General features: G+C 42.1%; 1 protein-coding gene across 3 annotated transcripts in view; it reads left to right on the forward strand.

Moving 5' to 3' along the window:
- The window catches only part of ap2a1 (adaptor related protein complex 2 subunit alpha 1), a 56026-nt gene that overhangs the window by 10012 nt on the left and 25130 nt on the right, over nt 1-20884 (forward strand). For all 3 annotated transcript variants that reach the window (XM_043679525.1, XM_043679527.1, XM_043679528.1), the window contains exons 2-11: nt 1506-1574; nt 5152-5294; nt 6876-7069; nt 7832-7961; nt 9661-9762; nt 11479-11587; nt 14324-14474; nt 16016-16184; nt 17178-17315; nt 19789-19971. In XM_043679525.1, the coding sequence (XP_043535460.1) occupies nt 1506-1574; nt 5152-5294; nt 6876-7069; nt 7832-7961; nt 9661-9762; nt 11479-11587; nt 14324-14474; nt 16016-16184; nt 17178-17315; nt 19789-19971 (1388 nt within the window). The remainder of the gene's footprint in view (nt 1-1505; nt 1575-5151; nt 5295-6875; nt 7070-7831; nt 7962-9660; nt 9763-11478; nt 11588-14323; nt 14475-16015; nt 16185-17177; nt 17316-19788; nt 19972-20884) is intronic.

Raw genomic sequence — 20884 nt, forward strand, 5'->3', positions numbered from 1 at the left:
CCGCCCCCACCCACTCTCCGGCCTATCACCCTCACCTTAACCTCCTTCCACCTATCGCATTCCCAACGCCCCTCCCCCAAGTCCCTCCTCCCTACCTTTTATCTCAGCCTGCTTGGCACACCCTCCTCATTCCTGAAGAAGGGCTTATGCCCGAAACGTCGATTCTCCTGCTCGTTGGATGCAGCCTGACCTGCTGCGCTTTTCCAGCAACACATTTTTCAACCCTAAACCTTTACCAATTTCTCTCCTTCCTTTTTAAACCCGACTGTTTAACCAAGCTTTTGCTCACCTCTCAGAAGAACTCCATATGTGGATCAGTGTCAGTTTTTTGTTTGGGAATCGCTGCTTAAGCTCCTTGTGACTTCTGTTATGTTTAAGGTTACTGATTAAATGCACGTTGTTGTCGACTTCATGAACAAGAAGAGGGTATCTGTCTTACCTCCACCTTTCTGGTGTGTGTTACATGTGATAGAATTGACAAATGCCTTTTATAAAATTTATTCATTCGTGAAATTTGGGCATCGCTGGCTAGGCTAGCATTTATTCCCATCGGGCAGTTAAATGTCAACTGTGGGTCTGTAGTCACATATTGGCCAGACCAGGATGGCTGTTCCTCTCCCTAAAGGACATTAGTGAACTAGATGGGATTTTCCTGACAATCAACAATGGTTTCATGGTTGTCATTAGATTTTTTATTTCCAAATTTTTATTGAATTCAAATTCCACCATTTGCTGTGGTGGGCTTCGAACCCAGATTCCCAGGACGTTACCTGGGTCTCTGGATTAACAGTCCCGTGATAATGCCACTAGGCCACAGTCTCCCCCAATCTATTAGTGCAGATTGAATTGAATTACTAATCTGCTAAGGTCCTTAAGTTTTAAAATGTGTGTTGGAGAATTTGGTGCTCGAAATTAATGTAGAAATTGTTTTTTGTACTTGGCCCACCATGCCTATCGTTGTCAGAGTTCCACAGTTATTCCCATTCCCTAGTTGTTTCTTTGTAGCCCTACATATGTTTCCTTTTCAACTATATATTCAGTTGCCTTTTAAAATTTACTGTTTCACCCTTTGCTACTGTGCAAGCTGCATAAATTCTTTTTTCAGGCTGTGCTTTTCACAGGAACGTGGGGTTGAGGAGCAGGTGTAAGCCATTTGGCTTTGAGTCTGCTTCTTTGCTCAATACGGTCAGAACTGTTTTGGTTGCGATCCCAGCTCTACTTTCCTATCTGGCCCCCATACCTTGGAGTCCTTTGTCTATCAATGATCTATCTAATTCGGGCTTGAATAAATTCTAATTCACTGTGTCAAAGAAATGTTGCCAGTTACCGTTAATTTTGTGCCTCTGGTTGTGACTCACCTGCCTGTAAGATTGCTTTTCCCTGTTTACATTATCAAAACCTCTCACTACCTATTTTAGACACTGCCTATAAACATCTTTGAACTCTGATTTGAGGCGAGCAGTTCCAACTTCTGCATTGCTGATGTCCCTGTTTCTTTCTTTCAGGTAAAAGCAAAGAAGCAGAAATTAAACGAATAAATAAGGAGCTGGCAAACATCCGATCAAAGTTCAAAGGTATGTGTACATGTGGGGTTTTGGTGGGAGATGGGTTTCAGTGGCAGACTGCAAGCCTGGTGAGCATCGCACACCAGAGAAGGAGTACTGGCAAAACATAGCTGTGGATCTCCTGATCCTCTGAAAGCATGCAGGCCTAATGGACAGTGGAACTGGGGTGAATGATGAGCAATTGCAGAAGCTGTCAATCAAAATTAGCAGCTTGCACCCTGTGTATCCTGGTGATCCCTCCTCCTCCCAGAACATGAAACAGGTTTCCAACTATACTATCCAGGGAACTAAGAGATGGAGGCTATTTTGCTCTTTCCACATGGCCTCCTGCACTGAAGAAGACTGACTGAAGACCAAGTGTGAATCGTCGTCCAGACTTGGGCACCACCCTGATACTTTGTAGCTTAGGCTGATGTGCATGAGTGAGCTCTCAATTTGGTTATGCCATATGTTGTTGGGATTGCTTTTGTAGAGTTTGCCAGTGCTTGGGGAATGTAATGAATGAGGAGCATGTTCAAAGAAACAAGACATAAAGTTGTGACAAGAAATAACATTTGGTTGTGCTGCTTTCCTGGAGTTTGTTACCACAAGGAGTGGTTGAGGTAAAAAGCTTAGTACAGTCAAAGGGAAGTTAGACACGTAGGGAGGAAGGATCAGAAGGCTGTTTAAGTGGGGTTAGGTTAAATGTTGTGGGAGGAAGTTGTGTGGAACATAAACACTGATACAGGCAAGCTAGGCTGAATGGCCTGTTTCTGTTGCTCTGCATTCTGAGATGCATTAAAATTAATATTTTGTAAAAGTACATAGTTCCTACCTGGCATCACAGGTAGACAGGGTGATTAAGGATGTGTTTGGTGCACTTGTCTTCATTGGTTAGAGCATTGGGATGTCATGCAGCTGTACAAGACATTGGAGTACTGTACACATATTCCGGTTGCCCTGCTATAGTGAAGGATCTTATTAAATTGGAAAGTGTGCAGAAAAGATTTACAAGGATGTTACCAGGCCTGGAGGGTTTGAGTTGTAAGGAGAGGCTGGATAGGCTGGGACTTTTTCACTTGACCACAGGAGGTTGAGGGTGACCTTACGGAGGTTTATAACATGACGAAAAACACAGATAAGTGAATAGCAAAGGTATTTTGCCTAGGATAAGGGAGTCTAAAACTGGAGGGCATAATTTTAAGGTGCAAGGGTAATGATTTAAAAGGGACATGAGGAGCAACCTTTTCAGAGGGTGGTGAATGTATAGAATGAACTGCCAAAGTAAGTGATAAAGGTAAGTGTAGTTACATAACTTAAAAGATATTTAGAGGAAAGGTTTAGAGGAATATAGGCCAAATACAGGCAAATGGGATTGGGTTCAGTTTTGGCAACCTGGTTGGCATGAATGAGTTGGACTGGAGGGACCAGTTTCCATGCTGCATGAGCATTTAATTTGTGGAGCTTATATTTCTCACTGGATGCAAGTACAGCTTGTATTCTTGCTTCCTCCATGCAGTTAACATGTCTCAACATTTACTTCGAAGATAATATCTATATTGCTCAGTACACTGGTTAGGTTTTCCTTCCTACCCTCTTTCGGTTAGAAGGTGAAATCGGTCAGTTTCTAAGCAGTGTGTTTTGCAGGAGGTGGGGGCAGATGTAAGGTGCTGAATGTTTCAGGTATCCCTATTCAGCTTGTGTCGGGTGCAGTTCATTGTAACCAGTGCCTCAGTGAAACAGTAGCAAGACAAAGGTTTGTTCTTTCTGTATGTTAAATTTTCCAACACTTTCCTCCATTGGAGGCTGTGCTTTTCATGAAAGAACCACCCCTCCCACTTAATCGCATGTAGTTCAACTTAGCAATTGCTGGATGAAGAAAAGCCAGGGTCCATCTCCTGTACCTCCTCCAATCCTGGCACTTGCATGGTACCATTTAAATGAAGTTATTGACTAATTGCAGCAGCCAGTCTCTGTCAGTAAGTGTAGAACTGCCACCCTCCTTGAAACCCAATTGCTTCATCCAATCAATCGTTGATGAAGCTGGCGAAGCAGGTTTTTTTTTTCCCTTATGGGAGGGTGGCGGTCACAGGAAGGTGGTCTTTCTGTCTGTTCGAATTGGTAAAGAATAGACATGTCCAGCACTTGTCAGCTGATCTGGGAAACCACTGTTGAAAATGCAGCCCATGGATGTTGAGAACTGGACTCCAAGTTGGAATAATCTGTCATGCAAGCCTATCCCAGGTTAAAGAAGCCAGTTTACACCTGAGGGATATATTGGTCCACCAGTTACCCTCTTCAGAGAAAGAGAGGTAACCTGTAAGTTCTCGATGCATGTAATGCATTTATTTTTTAAATTGTCATAAAGTCACTGTGACACGGAAGGGGGTTACTTGAGTGTAAGGTTTTCTTTCTGCATATCCTATGTACTGCTGTGCAAGAAGAGAGTGTGTGCTTCAGTTATAATACAAGTCCTGGTTAACAGAAACCCAAATTGGGAAACAGCGTTTCATGTGTTGAGCTAGGTGCACTGAGTTGCTTTTGCAATCCTGGCTGTTGCAATGATCGATTGTACAGAATTGTTACAAGTTTGCAGTCAGTGTGGGAGTATCTAACTCCTTCAAATAGGAGGACAATCTAGTTTTTATTTCGCTCAGTCCTCTAATTTGTTTGTTTTTAACCTTTTAGCATATGGTGCCATCTCTGCACACAAAACAGCGCACAGGATTCAAAGAAAACCACAGAAACCTTTCAACACGAGTCCTAGCTTCCTCTTCCTGTAGTGAGTCAGCTGTTTCTTTTCCCCTCTGTTTACTCCAAACAGAGAAATTTCACATGAATCAGCAGCCTCAGCTCAGTACTAGGATAGGGAGGGAAGATTGGAGGGTAGAAATATTTATAAATATTTTGGATTATCACAACCTTTCTATCCTGTACATCGTCTCTCTCAACCACACCCCGATGAAATGAAACGTTCTCTGTGTAGCTTCACAAGGACTGGATTCCTGCTTAACTGATTTGCCTGTGAATATAGACAATAAGTATTTCAGTAGGTGTTTAACCACTAAAAACCACAACTGGCCCAATCAAATTCTCACCAGTTAGCCACACAAGCTCACTTTACAACGGTGGTGAATAAATGGAGATGAGAACAGGAATGCTGGCTGACTTTATTTTTGTCACTGCCAAACTCTGACACAACCATGAATAAAAGCACAATGCTTGAGATACTCTGCAGATTTGGCAGCATCTGTAGCGAGAGAAAGAGTTAATATTTCGGGTCTGGTGAGACTCCTCTTTGGAACAACCATAAATGTCTACAATGAAAAAAAGGACTGCAGTTCAGACTTTTTACTCTTCTGAACATTAACTCTTTTCCCTCCACAGATGCTGCCAGATTTGCTGAGTTTCTTCAGCAATTTTTGTTTTTGAATGATAAATGCCTCTGTCGTGGTTTACAGAATACAGAATGTAAGGCGATCATGATCATCCCACGCATATACTGATTTAAATCCAATTTTGACACTGAGCAACTCCAGTAGCATTTTATTTCTTGCCTTCTGTGCCGCGCGTTCTTGTAATTCTGCGATTCTTTTTGCTAATGCAGGTGACAAGGCACTGGATGGTTACAGTAAGAAGAAGTATGTTTGCAAACTACTCTTCATCTTCCTGCTTGGTCATGACATTGACTTTGGCCATATGGAGGCCGTGAACCTGCTTAGTTCCAATAAATATACAGAGAAGCAGATTGTGAGTATCTCTGCTTGACCACACCTGTTGGGCTGATGGTTTTCGGGCATAAGTTCTTTGCTTGGGGGCAGGTGTTTGGTTTTCTATTTCACATCAGGTTTTATAGGATAGGATTCAGGCCTACGAGGTCAGGCAGTTAGACCATTTCCACTTTGTAAAAGAAAGGAGCCTCACAACTGTTAGCAGTTATTCAGAGCTCCATAGCGACCATTGCTGTTTTTGAGCCTGCGACCTCAATGTTTTGATTGGTCACCGCTCATAGTTTGGGGAAGTCTTGGCCTACGTTCTAATAAAAGAAACTTCATAAAGCTGTGGCACCTCATAAGATCGAGTCAGTCCCAGTCCTCTTGTACAGTCACTTTTCTCCCATTTGCTGTGCTTTCTGAGATGGGCAGGAAACACCAAAATTCATTGAGTAAGACTTCCGTGTAGCAATTTTTTTTTTAAAAAAGTGTGGATGGTTTCCACACTAATGTAGCCATTTCTTCATATCTGAATTTGAGACGGCGAGGACCAATCAGTCCTTCAACCAGACACTGCAGTCGAAACTGACTCTTTGTATCCAAACACAGTGTACGCAGACTCTCTAAAGAAAGAGGGAACCTGCATGTCTAAAACATCTCGGGGCCTCCTGAGTCCTTTTCCAGTCAATTAATGTAGTCACTGTTGTAATGTTAGGAAACTTGTTACATTTGAAGATAGCAAACTCCCGAAAACAGCAGTAGGATCGGAAGAAGATCTTTTGACTGAGGTTGTTTGAGAGATATATATTGCTGAGGATAGCTAGGTTCTTAATTCAGGGTTTATCTCTCCACTGCTGTGTTCTTACTATGTGATGCAGAACTTCCTGCCACTGGTCCTCCATACTGTTAGGTAGGATGCAGTTTGGGTGTATTGTCACCACAATAATGCTGTCTAGGCTGGATGGATCACCAAGTCCTTTCCTATCTCATTGTCCATATGTTCTTGCATTTATCTTTTGCCTTTGAGCCTGTGATTACCCCTCTCTTCTTTCCACAGTGCTCATGCCTTATTGATCATATTATAATTAGGAACATCAGGAGGCCCTTCGAGTCTGCTCCAACACTCAGTCACGTCATGGCTGATCAGCTTGTTGACTTAATCCCTCCTTCCTATTTTGACCCCTTGTAGATCAAAAATATGGTTAACATTGAGTGTGAGCATGTCAGGCCATAACTGGGGCAAATCTTGAAATTTTGGTACAAGTACCCAAATTTTAGAATCAGCTTTTTGTTAGTATGAATAAAAAAAACCTGGCGTCCAAACCAGACAACTAAAACAGGCGTCAGTCTCTTGGACCACCTTTGCACTGCCTTCATTGCTTGACTTTCCTTGTGTCCTGATGACCTGAATTAGGTACTGTCTATTTGAGGGATGTTTACAGAGATCTGCAGTTTTGTCATGATTTCATTTGAATTGTTTCCTTCAGTTGTTATAACAGTTCGCAGCTCTGTATGTTTGTTGTGATTAGCTGTCAAATCTGATGAGTTTCTTAAGATTGTCAATTAGACCACAACATTTTGAGAAGTTCAGGTTCAGTCTTGTGTTCTGTGTTTTCAGGGTTACCTTTTCATCTCTGTGCTGGTGAACTCCAACAGTGAGCTTATTCGTCTGATTAACAATGCCATTAAGAATGACTTGGCCAGTCGCAATCCCATCTTCATGTGTCTCGCTCTGCACTGCATTGCAAATGTTGGCAGTAGGGAAATGGCAGAGGCATTTGCTTCAGAGATTCCCAAAATCCTGGTAGCTGGGTAAATATGCTTTTAATGTAATTGCTGTTTGTAGTTGGCACTTTTTGGGGCAAAAATGTTCTCTTATCAACTGCTCTTACAGCTGTTAACAAAGTAAAGAGGCCCCTATCCATTTTGTAATGGTCATGAACAGCTGGTATTCACGTACCTGAATTTTACAGTAATTATCACTCTCTTGCCAGCAACAATGGCTTTTGCAAGAAATGGGGAAAAAAATCCTCATTGTGCACAACTCGGCTAAAATACAAACAGAAAGTGCTAGAGAACCTCAGTGGGTCTAGCAACATCTGATGAGACTAATGCTTTGAGTCCGTTGTATTCTCTTTGTAATATCTTGGATTCAAACTGTTAACTTTGTTTCTCACTCCACAGATGCTTCCAGACTTGCTGCATTTTTCTAGCACTTCCCACAGATCCCGGAAATTTTAAAATAAAAACCAAATTTGACTTTCTTTTTGTTTTACTGGTGTTCTAAGGTTGAGGTTAAGGCACCATATTAGGGCAAAGTGAGGGAAGTGCTATTATACCTAACCCATGGTATACCAGCTTTAGAAGTGTAAAGAGGAACTTGTCTCACTTATTTTTGGTGCTGACCTTGCATTTCCAAAGACACAAAATTCCATGTTCCAAATTCTTCAACCTGGTGAATCCATTTTAAAAATAAAATGTTAATTGTTTTCCTGCTTTCTCCCTCTGTATTAGCACTTCCATCCCCAGAATTCATTTCTCCCACTGAATTTGTTGCTGGTGTTCTGTTGACAGTGATACTATGGACAGTGTGAAACAGAGTGCTGCCTTATGTCTGCTGCGTCTGTACAAGACTTCTCCAGACCTGGTGCCCATGGGCGAGTGGACATCCCGAGTGGTTCATCTGCTAAACGACCAGCATCTGGTAAGCAAATAAGTTAATTTTTTTAAACTTCTGTACTGTATATGCAACAGATTTGCTCCAGAGAGGTCCCACCTTCAATTTTCTGTCCGAACTTGCAATTGTCTTCAATACTTGAGATACCGGAGGGGTGAAATAAAATTAACTCCAGATCTTTCTCTCCCTGTGATCACTTTGAGAAAATGTGAGCTGTTCAAATTGGTTAATGATCAGATTTCATACGCTGGAGTCATATGGAAGATTTGTCATTTCTTGCTTTAGCAAGTATCAAGAAACCTTTTGTTTGGTTTTACAGGCATTGGTTAGCATGGGAATACCTTTTTTTAATAAATTCCTTTAATTGTGTTTTATTCTTGTGTGGGTGTCATTTATTTCACATCCCTATTTGTCCTTGAATTGATTGGCAGTCAAGGCCGTTTCAGAGGACAGCTGAGAATCAGATACTTTGCCGGGTCTGGGCACTCATGTAGGCCAGACCCTGTGAGGATGGTACATTTCCTTCCCTTATTTTTATGACAGTCAACAATGGTTACATGATCACCATTAAACATTTTTTTCAAATTCCAGATTTTTAAATTCAGTTCAAATTTTGCCAAACTGGGATTTGAATTTATGCCCCCAGAACATTAGTAATCCCTGGATTACTAGTCCAGTGAGATTACTGCTGCACCATCACTTCCCCTGATTTGAGTAAGCTTACTTTTAACATCAGGAATGTTCTTTTTATATCAGCTAGCGTTGGACCCGAGCAATTCTGCAATGTGAGAATCTTCAAAAGGTTTCACGGAATACGCATTTCCGGCTAGGCTAGCATTTGCTACCTCTGGGAAGGTGGTATGAACTGGCTTGAACTTCTGCAGTCCAGATAATGTAGGTACTCCCAAAATGCTGTTAGTGTGGGAGTCCCAACATGTTGACCCAGCGACAATGAAGGGGCAGTGATATATTTCCAAGTCAGGATGGTGAATGGCTTGGAGGGGAACTTGTAGGGGTGGTGTCTCCATGGACCTGCTGCCCTTGTCCTTCTAGAAGGCAGAAGTTGTGGGTTTAGAAAGTGCTGTTGAAAGAAAGTAAGGTACTGAGACTAAGGGCTGTCAGTAGGGTTTCAGGAAAGCATGATATTGGAAGTGCATCCAGTTGAGCTTTGACAAGCACCCAGCTGTACGATTGCAGGCCACCTTCTTCTGAGGTTTGAGAGCTCTAACAGATAGAGAGCAGAAGAAACTGCATTTATGGCATACCTTATGATCTCATTTTAAGCATCCTATATGTTTCATAAGCAGTGAAGTGCAGTCTTTGTTTTACCAGTCAAATATAGCTGCCATAACGCTTACCTCAAATTCCAGAACCAGCAGTAACTTGAGGGGCCAGATGTAATGTGATATCAGTTGAGGGGAGAATGTTGGCTAATACTTCACTATTCAGAATAGTGTCCGTCTTAACTACTTGACTCAGCAGATGGAGTTTATTATGGCATGCAAAAGATTTACAGCACGAGGGTGAAATGCTGCCAGTCATGGGTCTGTCACTGGTGGTGTGAGGAATGTGAAATGTTAGTGTAACAAGAGAACCAAGCTGCACGCCACCAATGCCTATTAATTTAGATATGATTTTGTTTTCCTAAAGAAACATAATGAAAAGATCGATTATCTTGGGCATTCTTTAGATTAAACTGTTTGATACTTCTCCTGGTTTGTTGCAGGGGGTTGTGACTGCAGCTACCAGTCTCATCACTTGCCTGAGCAAGAAGAACCCTGATGAATTCAAGACTTGTGTTTCATTGGCTGTTTCCAGACTTAGTCGGGTAAGTGAAAGTGCTGATACTTGAGTTTCTAGATCTGGATTTATCCTCTGCTTAACAGAATTAATCGATTGCTGCTTTTAACAGTAAGTTTGCTGGAATCATGTGGGTTGATAGATTTTTCTGTTCAGAAGGAAAGTGGCAAGTGCACTCCTATCACTAGTTTCTTCACATTGTGATGGATGAAGGTTTTGCTTAGTGTAGTACAAAATCAAAAAGATCAGAAGCTGTTCATTTTAATAGCTGTGATCATAGTCAACGACAGAGGTAAGTTATTGATTGTTAAGGGGTCAAAGGTTACAGGGCGAAGGTTTCTCAACCCCATTCTCCTGCCTATCAGCCATGATTGAATGGCGGAGCAAACTCGATCGGCCAAATGGCCTAATTTCTGCTCCTCTATCTTATGGTCTTCTGTGGTTGCCTTTCATATCAACAGAGAACCAATCATTGCTATTTCTCCTGCTCTCCATACAGCAATTCTGCGCTTGAGCTGTAATGCTGTATTCTGTGACCATCTAGGCCACATCTAGTGCTGCTTGACAGATTGTTAGAAGGGTAAACCCCTTTGGAACATATCTTAGTGAAAGCAGCTTCAGAGTAGGGAAAATTGAGTTGGGGTGGTTACAGTGACATTGTGATGTGTTGCTGCTCAATGATGAGGCAGAGATACCTTTCATTTTGTGTGGAAAATGGGTTCTGATCTCTTCAGAAGTACAGAATACTGGATGGGAGACAGGTTCCTTCCTTGTCTTGGGGAGGACAGTGGGAAAGCAAGTGATCCGTACTCATTGTATGTTCTTCATCAAGTGCTTGTTAGAACTCTTGGTGACTGTCTCCTCGCCACTTGATCCACTAAAGAATGTTTTAGGCAGTTGGATAGTTAACACTTTGCAGTCATATTGTTCACTGAATTGGATGCTAATTTTTCGCCAAAGGCAGTGACTCCTTGTCCTGAGTTCAAACTGCAGATCCATCCAAACAGGTGCAAAGAGTTGGAGTCTGTCTGAAACTGAGATTTGGACAGTTTCCATCCATTCTGTATTCATTCACTTTCAGTTGAAAATCGCCCAAACTTCTAAGTTGGCATTCTGAATCTACAGGATGCCCTGTTAGCTTAGGAAATGGGAGGGATGGTTGTCATTGTGTCGTCGGGGGTGCTAATGAGTATAGCGAGCTTGTATTGTGACGAATAAAAATGCAAAATTCTGTGCATTCTGCATATGTAAAATAACAATAGAAAACGTTGGAAATACTCAGCAGTGACACCCCTAATATTGCCTAGCCAACTTGTTTAATTCTGCAACCTTTTTAAATTTTCTTTACATGGCCACACATGTGTGGTAACTTAAAGCAGCTGACTTGTGCTGGGGAGGTTTCGATTTTGCTACATGGGCAGCATCTCTAGGTGGAGAAAAGGTTAGCAAATTCATTGACCTGAAAACATCAACGCCAGAAGAGAGAGAGATAATTATCTGACTTGCTGAGCACTTCCAGTATTTTCTTTGCTTTGGACTGCAACTGATCTGAGCCTGCATGAGATGGATGCCTAGTGTTCCATTTTCTAAAATCAGCATTTCTCTCCTTGACAACCTCACATTGGAACCCATCTGTGCGCAGATACATGTCCGTATTCTGACAAGTCTTTTCTGGCATCGCTGATAAGTATATCATAATTTACAAATGACCGTTAACTTGATTCTTCCTTCATGGCCGTTACAGATTGTGTCATCTGCCTCCACTGACCTTCAGGATTACACGTATTACTTTGTTCCAGCACCCTGGCTCTCTGTCAAGCTGCTACGACTCCTGCAGTGCTATCCTCCACCAGGTAAGGCACCTAGCTACTTGTGACATGGTCTGTTCATTGTGGTGATTAGATAATCAATTGGTCACTACTATAATTCGGGAAGCACAGTGGCTCAGTGGTTAGCACTGCTGCCTCACAGCGCCAGGGACCCGGGTTCGATTCCAGCCTCTGGGGAGTGTCTGTGTGGAGTTGGCACATTCTCCCCGTGTCTGCGTGGGTTTCCTCTGGGTGCTTTAGTTTCCTTCCACGGTCCAAAGATGTGCAGGTCAGGTGAATTGGCCATACTAAATTGCCCATAGTGTTAGGTATATAAGTCAGAGAGAAATGGGTCTGGGTGGATTACTCTTTGGAGGGTCAGTGTGGATTTGTTCGGCCGAAGGGCCTGTTTCCACACTGTAGGGAATCTAATTTAATCAAACTACTCCTGGCATTGCTTGCAAAATTGCTTACAGTCATTGTAACACAATCCTTAAATATAAGGGCTATAAGCCTGCCATTACATAGAAAAATACAGCACCGAACAGGCCCATGGCCCACAATGTTGTGCCAAGGTTTAATCCTCATGTGAAATAAAGTAACTTAACCTATGCACCCCTCAACTCACTATCCATGTGCATGTCCAGCAGTCGCTTAAATGTCCCCAATGACTCTGCTTCCAGCACCACAGCTGGCAACGCATTCCATGCATTCACAACTCTCTGCGTAAAGAACCTACCTCTGACGTCTCCTTTATACCTTCCTCCTAATATCTTCAAACTGTGACTCTTCGTGCCAGTCAAACCTGTCCTGGGGAAAAGTCTCTGGCTATTGACTTTATCTATTCCACTCATTACTTTATATAACTCGATCAGGTCTCCTGTCTTCCACCTTCTCTCCAGAGAGAAAAGTTAGAGTTTATTCAACCTTTCTTAAGGCAAGCCCTCCAGTCCAGGCCGCATCCTGGTAAACCTTCTTTGTACCCTCTCCAAAGCCTCTTTATGTTTCCTATAGTAGGGTGACCAGAACTGGACACAATATTCCAAGTGTGGTCTCACCAGGGACTTGTAGAGCAGTAGCAAAACCTCGTGGCTCTTAAACTTGATCCCCCACTAATGAAAGCTAAAACATCATATGCTTTCTTAACAACCCTATCCACTTGGGTGGCAATTTTGAGGGATCTATGTACTTGCACACCCAGATCCCTCTCTTCCTCCACACTGCCAAGAATCCTGTCTTTAATCCTATATTCAGCATTTGAGTTCGATCTTCCAAAATGCATCCCTTCAAATTTATTCAGGTTGAACTCCATCTGCCATTTCTCAGCCCAGCTCTGCATCCTGTCTATGTTGTGCTGCAGCCTGCAGTAACCCTCTATTCTATCGACGACACCTCCAACCTTTGTGACATCTGCAAATTTACTAACCCACCCCTCAACCTCCTCATTCGTAACTCTCTATTCTATCGACGACACCTCCAACCTTTGTGACATCTGCAAATTTACTAACCACCCCTCAACCTCCTCATTCAAGTCATTTATAAAAACTACAAAGAGCAGAGGCCCAAGAACCGAGCCCTGCAGGGCACCACTCAACACTGACCTCCAGGTAGAATACTTTGCATCTACAATCACTCTCTGCCTTCTGTCATCCAGATAATCAAATCTCCCTGTATCCCTTCTGCATTACAATGTAGAAGTTTTCATAACACAATTGAAAGGAAATGTTGACATAGTATAGTTGAATGGGAAATGTTCATTTAACCAATTAGAATAGGAAAACCTAAGTAAGTCTGAAAACGTTGAAAATGGGAAAATAAGAGGTATTGACAAACAAAGAACTGGAGATGCAGGAGATCTGAAATAAAGAAAAACAGAAATTGATGGAGAAACTCAGCAAGAGTTCTGAAGAAGAGTCTCTGAACTTGAAACATTAATTCTGCTTTCTTTCCACAGCTGCTGTCAGACCTGCTGAGTTTCTCTAGCAATTTCGGCTTTTGTGTTTAGACAATGCTGTTGGAATATTGCGCGCAATTCTGGTCTCCTTCCTATCGGAAAGATGTTGTGAAATTTGAAAGAGTTCAGAAAAGATTTACAAGGATGTTGCCAGGATTGGAGGATTTAAGCAACAGGGAGAGGCTGAACAGGATCGGGCTGTTTTCCCTGGAGCGTCGGAGGCTGAGGAGTGACCTTAGAGGTTTACAAAACTGAGGGGCATGGATAGGATAAATAGATAAAGTCTTTTCCCTGGGGTCGGGGAGTCCAGAACTAGAGGGCATAGGTTTAGGGTGAGAGGGGAAAGATATAAAAGAGACCTAAGGGGCAACTTTTTCACGCAGAGGGTGGTATGTGTATGGAATGAGCTGCCAAAGGAAGTGGTGGAGTCTGGTACAATTGCAACATTTAAGAGGCACTTGGATGGGTATATGAATAGGAAGGGTTTGGAGGGATATGGGCCAGGTGCTGGCAGTTGGGACTAGATTGGGTTGGGATATCTGGTCGGCATGGACAGGTTGGACTGAAGGGTCTGTTCCCATGCTGTACATCTGACTCTATAACAGTTGCACACTGTATGCAAGATATGTAATTAGTATGCACAAGGCAAAGTGAATGGTGTCTAGATTCTGGTGTGGTACTGAGCTACTCAAATGATCAGAGACCAATTTTAATTACTTGCTCAGTGTTGTGATAGTTACTATTGCCAGAAAGAGTACTCCAATTGGTGTTAGCACCCTACGCTCCTAAGGACAGTTATTTCCACTTGACTGTTTCATCTTTTGCAGAGGACACTGCTGTTAAGGGTCGCCTGATTGAATGTATGGAGACTATCCTCAATAAAGCACAGGAACCACCCAAATCCAAGAAGGTACAACACTCCAATGCTAAGAACGCAATTCTTTTTGAAGCAATCAGCCTTATTATACATTACGACAGGTATGTGACATAACGTCTCTTTGCACCATCCTTCCCCTTTTAAGTTATAATGTAAATAATGCGGCTTCTGCATTGTCTGGCTCAGATTTAGTTTTGAAGTAGCCCATCAGCATAGGGCCAGTTGGGCACCCTTAATGCAAACCACAGAGAATGTAAGAAATTTGGAAAGTGGCAGAGAGGAGCATGTTTGACCTGCAACGAATAACCATTATATAGGTGGGTAGTTAGCTGTGAGTTAAAATTCTACATTCTTTTCTTTGCAGCACTGGATCTCTTGATATGAGTTGTCACTGAACAGAGGCAAGCACAGGGAGCAGACTCTGTATTGCTTTTGTGCACTCTTGTAATGGCTACAGGGACAAAAGTAGATTTCTTGCTGACCCTTCTCACTGCAGTTGTTTTAGGACCTGCTTTTATATTGCCCTGTGTGCTGCACTGTTCTTCTGATTCACTACCAAGTTGACTTTGTATGGGCCTCGTGTCAGGAGCCAGCATTAGTGCCTTGGGTGGGGAGCTACTTTGTCAGTGTAATAAGTCTAGGGAGGAAAATTTAAGGTTTGTTATATAAAATGTTTGTCTTAGCCGTGTGCATTCACACATGATCTCAGTTGATGTTATTACTGGACAAGCCAGGTCCCAGACAGAAACCTGACTTGGTAGGTCATATTTTGATTTGTTTGGCATATAAAGTGGTCTCTTGCTGAAACATCGGCAGGCAGTGCTGCAGGTTTTGCTTTAACAATAAACGTGAAGTTTATTAAGAAAAAAATTGAATAAACCAAGCCATTTATTTATAGAAATGCAAAGATTTTTAAATGTACAGTTAAAGTATCATTTCATTAATTCCAGAACAATCCTTTATAAATTTTAAAATAGCCCAGCTTTTATTTAGTACTTAAAACAGATTTCTGGTACAGTACCCACTACATTACTTCTACAATACTCATTGTAGAGTCCCTGTATCTAACATTTGGTACATTTAATCACTTGTGACTTCAGCTTCTTCCTGGAGCGTTTGAACACCTAAGCACTTAAGTAACCGCTTCAGGATTTTGTCATGACACTTCTGGTCTAGAGCTAACACCAACTCTTTAAGACAATCCAGTTCACAATATCCTTCCTTTCTTAGGAACACTGGTCACAGTGATATATATTTAAAGGACTTCGCAGGATTGCTCTGAACTCAAAGTAAAACTGAAACCAAACGTCTCCCTGTCTAAGCTATCAGTGTTTCCCTTGACCTTAAAAATAAACAATTTCCAGAAGGGCTCATTATTTACCTTGCTGAGTTCCAAAGCAGTCTAAGGTAAACAAAAAAAGTGGTACATAAAGCATTCTTAAAGCCAGGCCCTTCAAAAACTGTTTTCAAGAAAATCACCATGGCTACCGAAATATTTGCAAGTTAATAATTAACTTCAGAGGCATAAATGCAGCAAGTTACTAACTCAAACCAATTCCAAAATTAAACTTAATCAAAAACACACAATTTACATCAAATGTTTTGTTTAAAAAAAACCAACAGCTGTTTAATTTCCTGGCAGCGAGCCAAACCTGTTGGTGCGGGCATGTAACCAGCTAGGTCAGTTCCTGCAACACCGTGAGACTAACTTGCGATACCTAGCTCTGGAAAGCATGTGTCTGCTGGCGGGCTCTGAATTCTCACACGAAGCTGTCAAGACCCACATCGAAACAGTCATCAATGCACTGAAGGTAAGCAATTAACTTTTGCTTGTGGATTAGAGAGGGTAATCGTGGTATCTACCATTTCACAATCTTTTCTTGAACATGAATGTGGAAGGAATGAGATGGGATGAGATCATGATATCTCATGTAGCTAAATAGTTATCTAAGCTCATGGAGAAATCGTTTCATGGTTATTAGATTCTTAATTCCAGATTTTTATTATATTCAAATTCCACCATCGGCTGTGGTGGGATTTGAATCCAGGTACCCAGAACATTACCTGGATCGCTGGATTAATAGTCCAGTGATAACAACTCTACGCCATGGCTTCCCCTTGAAATTTCCCAGTATTTCTAAATACTCATTACTTATCACTTTAGTGCCACTGTGCCGCCCACTGTTGGTGGTTAGCACTGCTGCCTCTCAATACTACGGACCTAGGTTCGATCCCAACCTCAGGTGACTTTTTGTGTGGAGTTTGCACGTTCTGTGTCTGCATGTATGCAGTTCTCCAGGTGCTCCGGTTTCCCCTCACATTAGGTGATTTGACCATTGTAAATTGCCTATAGTATCCAAGGATATATAAGCTAGGTGGATTAGCCATGGGAAATGCAGGATTACAGGAGTAGGGTAGGGTAGTGGGTCTGGGTGGAATGCTCTTCTGAGGGTTGGTGTGGGCTGAATGGCCTGCTCCCACACAATAGGGATTCTATGATTACAAATTTCAGACTCGACCAATGTTTTAAGTAGTGAGTTCCAGACTTCAGTACCTGAGTGTTTGGGAAAAAAAAGTTCTCTTCAACGCTCCTGTTAGCCTTTGCCCTCTTCCCTTAAATTTCCGTCCTTTGGTTATTGACCCTTAATTACTGGAGACTGGTTGGTTGTATAGTGATTCTGTACCTTTTTGTGTGTTTGTCTGATGATTTTTCTTAACTCCGTTTTTGTTATGATGCTGCCAAAGGTTTGTGAATATGTTGCATTTAATTATTCCTCCTTTGTGTGCATCTCTTCTATGAATAGACGGAGAGGGATGTGAGTGTTCGCCAACGAGCTGCAGACCTCCTATATGCCATGTGTGACCGAACTAATGCCCCACAAATAGTGGCGGAAATGTTGAGCTATTTGGAAACGGCTGATTATTCCATTCGTGAAGAGATTGTGAGTTTCCTATGCTTCTAATTTCAAAACAATGGAAGGGCATTTAACAATGAGTGCAATGAATTCCCCCCTCATCCTCGGTTACAAATGTGCTCTGTAATTCCCACCTCCACCTATTAACCAATGATGATGTGGTGGTGCCGATGTTGGACCTGGGTGGACAATGTCAGAAGTCTCACAATACTATGTTATAGTCCAATGGGTTTATTTGAAATCCCAAGCTTTTGGAGCACTGCTCATTCGTCACATGAAATGGTCACTTCATCTGACGAAGGAGCAGTGCTCCGCAAGCTTTTTGATTTCAAATAAACAAACCTATTGGACTATAACCTGGTGTCGTGTGACTTTTGACTTTATTAACCAGTGAGTGGACAACCAGGGAGAGAAACGACATTCCTCCAAATCTATCTCTGATTTAGCTTTTAGTCTAATGTTCAGATATCTGTTTCTTTGATTGTTAATTTTGTCTGATAGTGCTCCCACGAAGCATCGTTTTTGAGATTTTATGGAACCGACAAGGGTGACTTGAGGTGACTGAAATAGGTGGAATGTGAAATTTGGTTTTCTGTTGATAAGATGCAGAGATAACATCAGCAGTGGGTTTAGGATATGTCGAGCATTCCGCTGGTCTGTCTTGGGTGCATACGTGTCATATCCATGCATTCCATGATTGCTCTAACAAGAAGCCAATTTCATTAAAATCCTAGATTGTTTCAATGGTGCATGGGAAAACTAGGCACAATCACTTAAAGGTGGCATGCGTTTGTTGGCTTTGTGCAGATGGGGTCAGTAGATATCCTTGTTTAACTCAGTCGCACAGGAGAGTGAATGGACCCTTGCATGAAGACTCAGGTCTGGCAAGGTTGTGTTGGAGGTGAGATGAGGATTTTAGAGTAAGACTGGGGCATGAAGGATCTGAAGAGAGATCTGGGAGGACAGAGGGTGGATTAGGGGAATAGAGACCTCGAGGAAGTGTCCTGGGTGTAGTGAGGGGCTGAGGAGGACAGTTGGTCAAGGTAAGAAAATGTGTGCCTAAAAGGTGGTGTCACTCAGGACTGTTCAAATACGTCTCAATGTCAGGGTATTGCTGTCACAGTCCTTACAGGGGTTTGAATTTATCTACAGCATTTCAAGGATCCCAGCTGAGATGGCTGTTGGATAATGTCCTTTACATAGAAAGAAGTGCCTGCAGAGCCTGCTAGTTCAGTCATGTCCCACAGAGTGGCAAATTCAATACTGGACACGAATGTGAACATTCAATAAAGTGAATGTATTAAACACATCCTTGTTTCTTCCGTAATGAAGGAAGTATACCCTACTCCCCTGTAAACATCAGTGTCTGCCAATTATGAGACATGTTAGTACAATGAACACTCTGACCAAGTCTCAGTAAATAATCATGATGCGCACGTGATTAAAGTGAAGCAATGTCATGTGAAGTATTTACAATTGAGATTAAATTTTGATGTAAATCCACGCCAACTTTGTATTTGGCTGTGCCGTTGGAGCAGCAAGTTGTGGCAGTGATGCAGTGTCTCTGTTTGACCAGGGGTCTCTTTAAAAGACTGCTCATAGATACAGCACTGCCACTTTACAGCAGGTTTCACAAATGAGAAACCTCTCCAGCTGCTGACTTGAATGTTTTGTATATACGCTGCTAATACTAATCATGTGAGAAAAGGCAAAAGGAGACAGCGCAGTTGGTGCCCAGTTGTGCTTGTGCTGTTGGGGAAAGGCATGGTATAGACAAGATCCTGATTTAAGTTACAGGTGCTATATCAATAGAAATTGTGGTTGATAGTTTGTGAGAAGGTGTTGCTTTGTCTTTACAAAGAGGGACCACTACCCCAGCACTCCTCAGGCTTTTTGCACTACAGGCACTTCAACAATTTCTTCCCATAAGCCACCCATACGGTAATTTGTTCTGTTAAGTGACTTGGGACATTTGAGTAATTATCCATACAAGGCCTGCTTTTTATTTCCATGATGCTGTGTATTCCATGGAGTGAGTTTGAACTGTCCTGTTTGCTGCTGTAAGTTGTGGCCTGACTGTACAAGTTTGCTGCAATTCTCCATCACACACTGGGTTTTTACTGTCGCTGCTTGCCTGCAGAGCAAAAAGGTCTGTACAGAAGATAATGAACACTGGACAAAATGAAAAATTGATTGAGAGGCCAAGAGATGCTATCTAAGTAAAGCTGATGAGTTGCTTCGGTCTGTTACGTACTGGAGTTGTGATGGTGAAAGGATGTGAACATTGAATTAAATGGTCAAGAATACTAATCAAGATACTGTTAACACTCCAAGTGGTAATGTCCCACACTGACGGAGAGACCACTAAGTTCTGTTCTGTGTTCCTCAGTTGTGCTCTGTTTATCCCAGCTGTTCATTAGCCTGAGGTAACTGCAACATTTGGAAAGAGTTCATCATTCACCATTTATGTTCTTTTTTTAAAAAAAAAAATCCATGGCAGGTCTTGAAGGTGGCCATTCTAGCAGAGAAGTATGCAGTGGATTACACGTGGTATGTGGATACGATTCTGAACCTCATCCGCATTGCAGGGGACTATGTCAGCGAGGAAGTATGGTACCGAGTCATTCAGATCGTTATTAACCGTGATGATGTCCAAGGTTATGCAGCAAAGACTGTGTTCGAGGTAAACATTCTAATTTGGAGTTCTGAATTTCAGCTACATTTTGAAATTGCACCTTGATTACAAAGAGACCCGAGCTCTGCTTCTGGAAGTAGGCTGTCTGTCTCTTTTTTTTTCCACCTTTTTGAGTGTCAATACCTCCATTAGTGTGTCTGCCACATTCTGCCACATTCTTCATTTTTCCTGTCTCTCACTCACCCTGCCCCTACTGACCTTCCACAGTAGCCTCTCAAACTCCTCCTTTATCTGGATCTTCAATCACTTGCAGTCTCTCTCCCTCAAAGTTGCAAGATCCTGGTTGTCCCAATCCTTGTGAACCATCCCTCAGAATATTATCTTCATCCTATTCCTTGCCTTCAAATCTCTGTTCTGCATTGATCCCACTACTCCAATCTCCCAACACCTCAACTCTGCAGTACCTTCACCTCTTAAATTTATTTTTGGCATTGCCTTTAGCCATGCTACTCCACAATTTTCTTTTTGTGTGTGTTTCTTCCAGCATCTCATTTGGTGTTTCGCTGTTATCTCTCCTTGCCCCTGTTAGAACCTGACGTCCTCCTTGCTGAAGTATTTTGGAAATTTTTTTATTGTTAATTTATGGAGTACAAGATGTTGATTAAGCATGAGTGGAAAATTTCCCCCTCCTTATAACTGATCAAGGGATAATAGTGATTTTGAAACTTCGATGTGGCAATTGGTCCAGGCCTTGGGGTTGACTTGATTTTGGAAGGCAGGATGCAAGAACTAGCCAAAGTTGTAATGGAATAGCACTCAAAGGTCATGTACCACACTAGATGAATTTGGGAAAGCAAATCTTAGCATGACTTATAGCTTAATGGTAAGGTCCTAGAGAGTGTTTCTGAGCAAAGAGACCTTGGAGTGCAGGTTCATAGCTCCTTGAAAGTGGAGTCGCAGG

This window comes from Chiloscyllium plagiosum, chromosome 39, assembly GCF_004010195.1.
Source record: "Chiloscyllium plagiosum isolate BGI_BamShark_2017 chromosome 39, ASM401019v2, whole genome shotgun sequence".
NCBI classification, from domain to species: Eukaryota; Metazoa; Chordata; class Chondrichthyes; order Orectolobiformes; family Hemiscylliidae; genus Chiloscyllium; species Chiloscyllium plagiosum.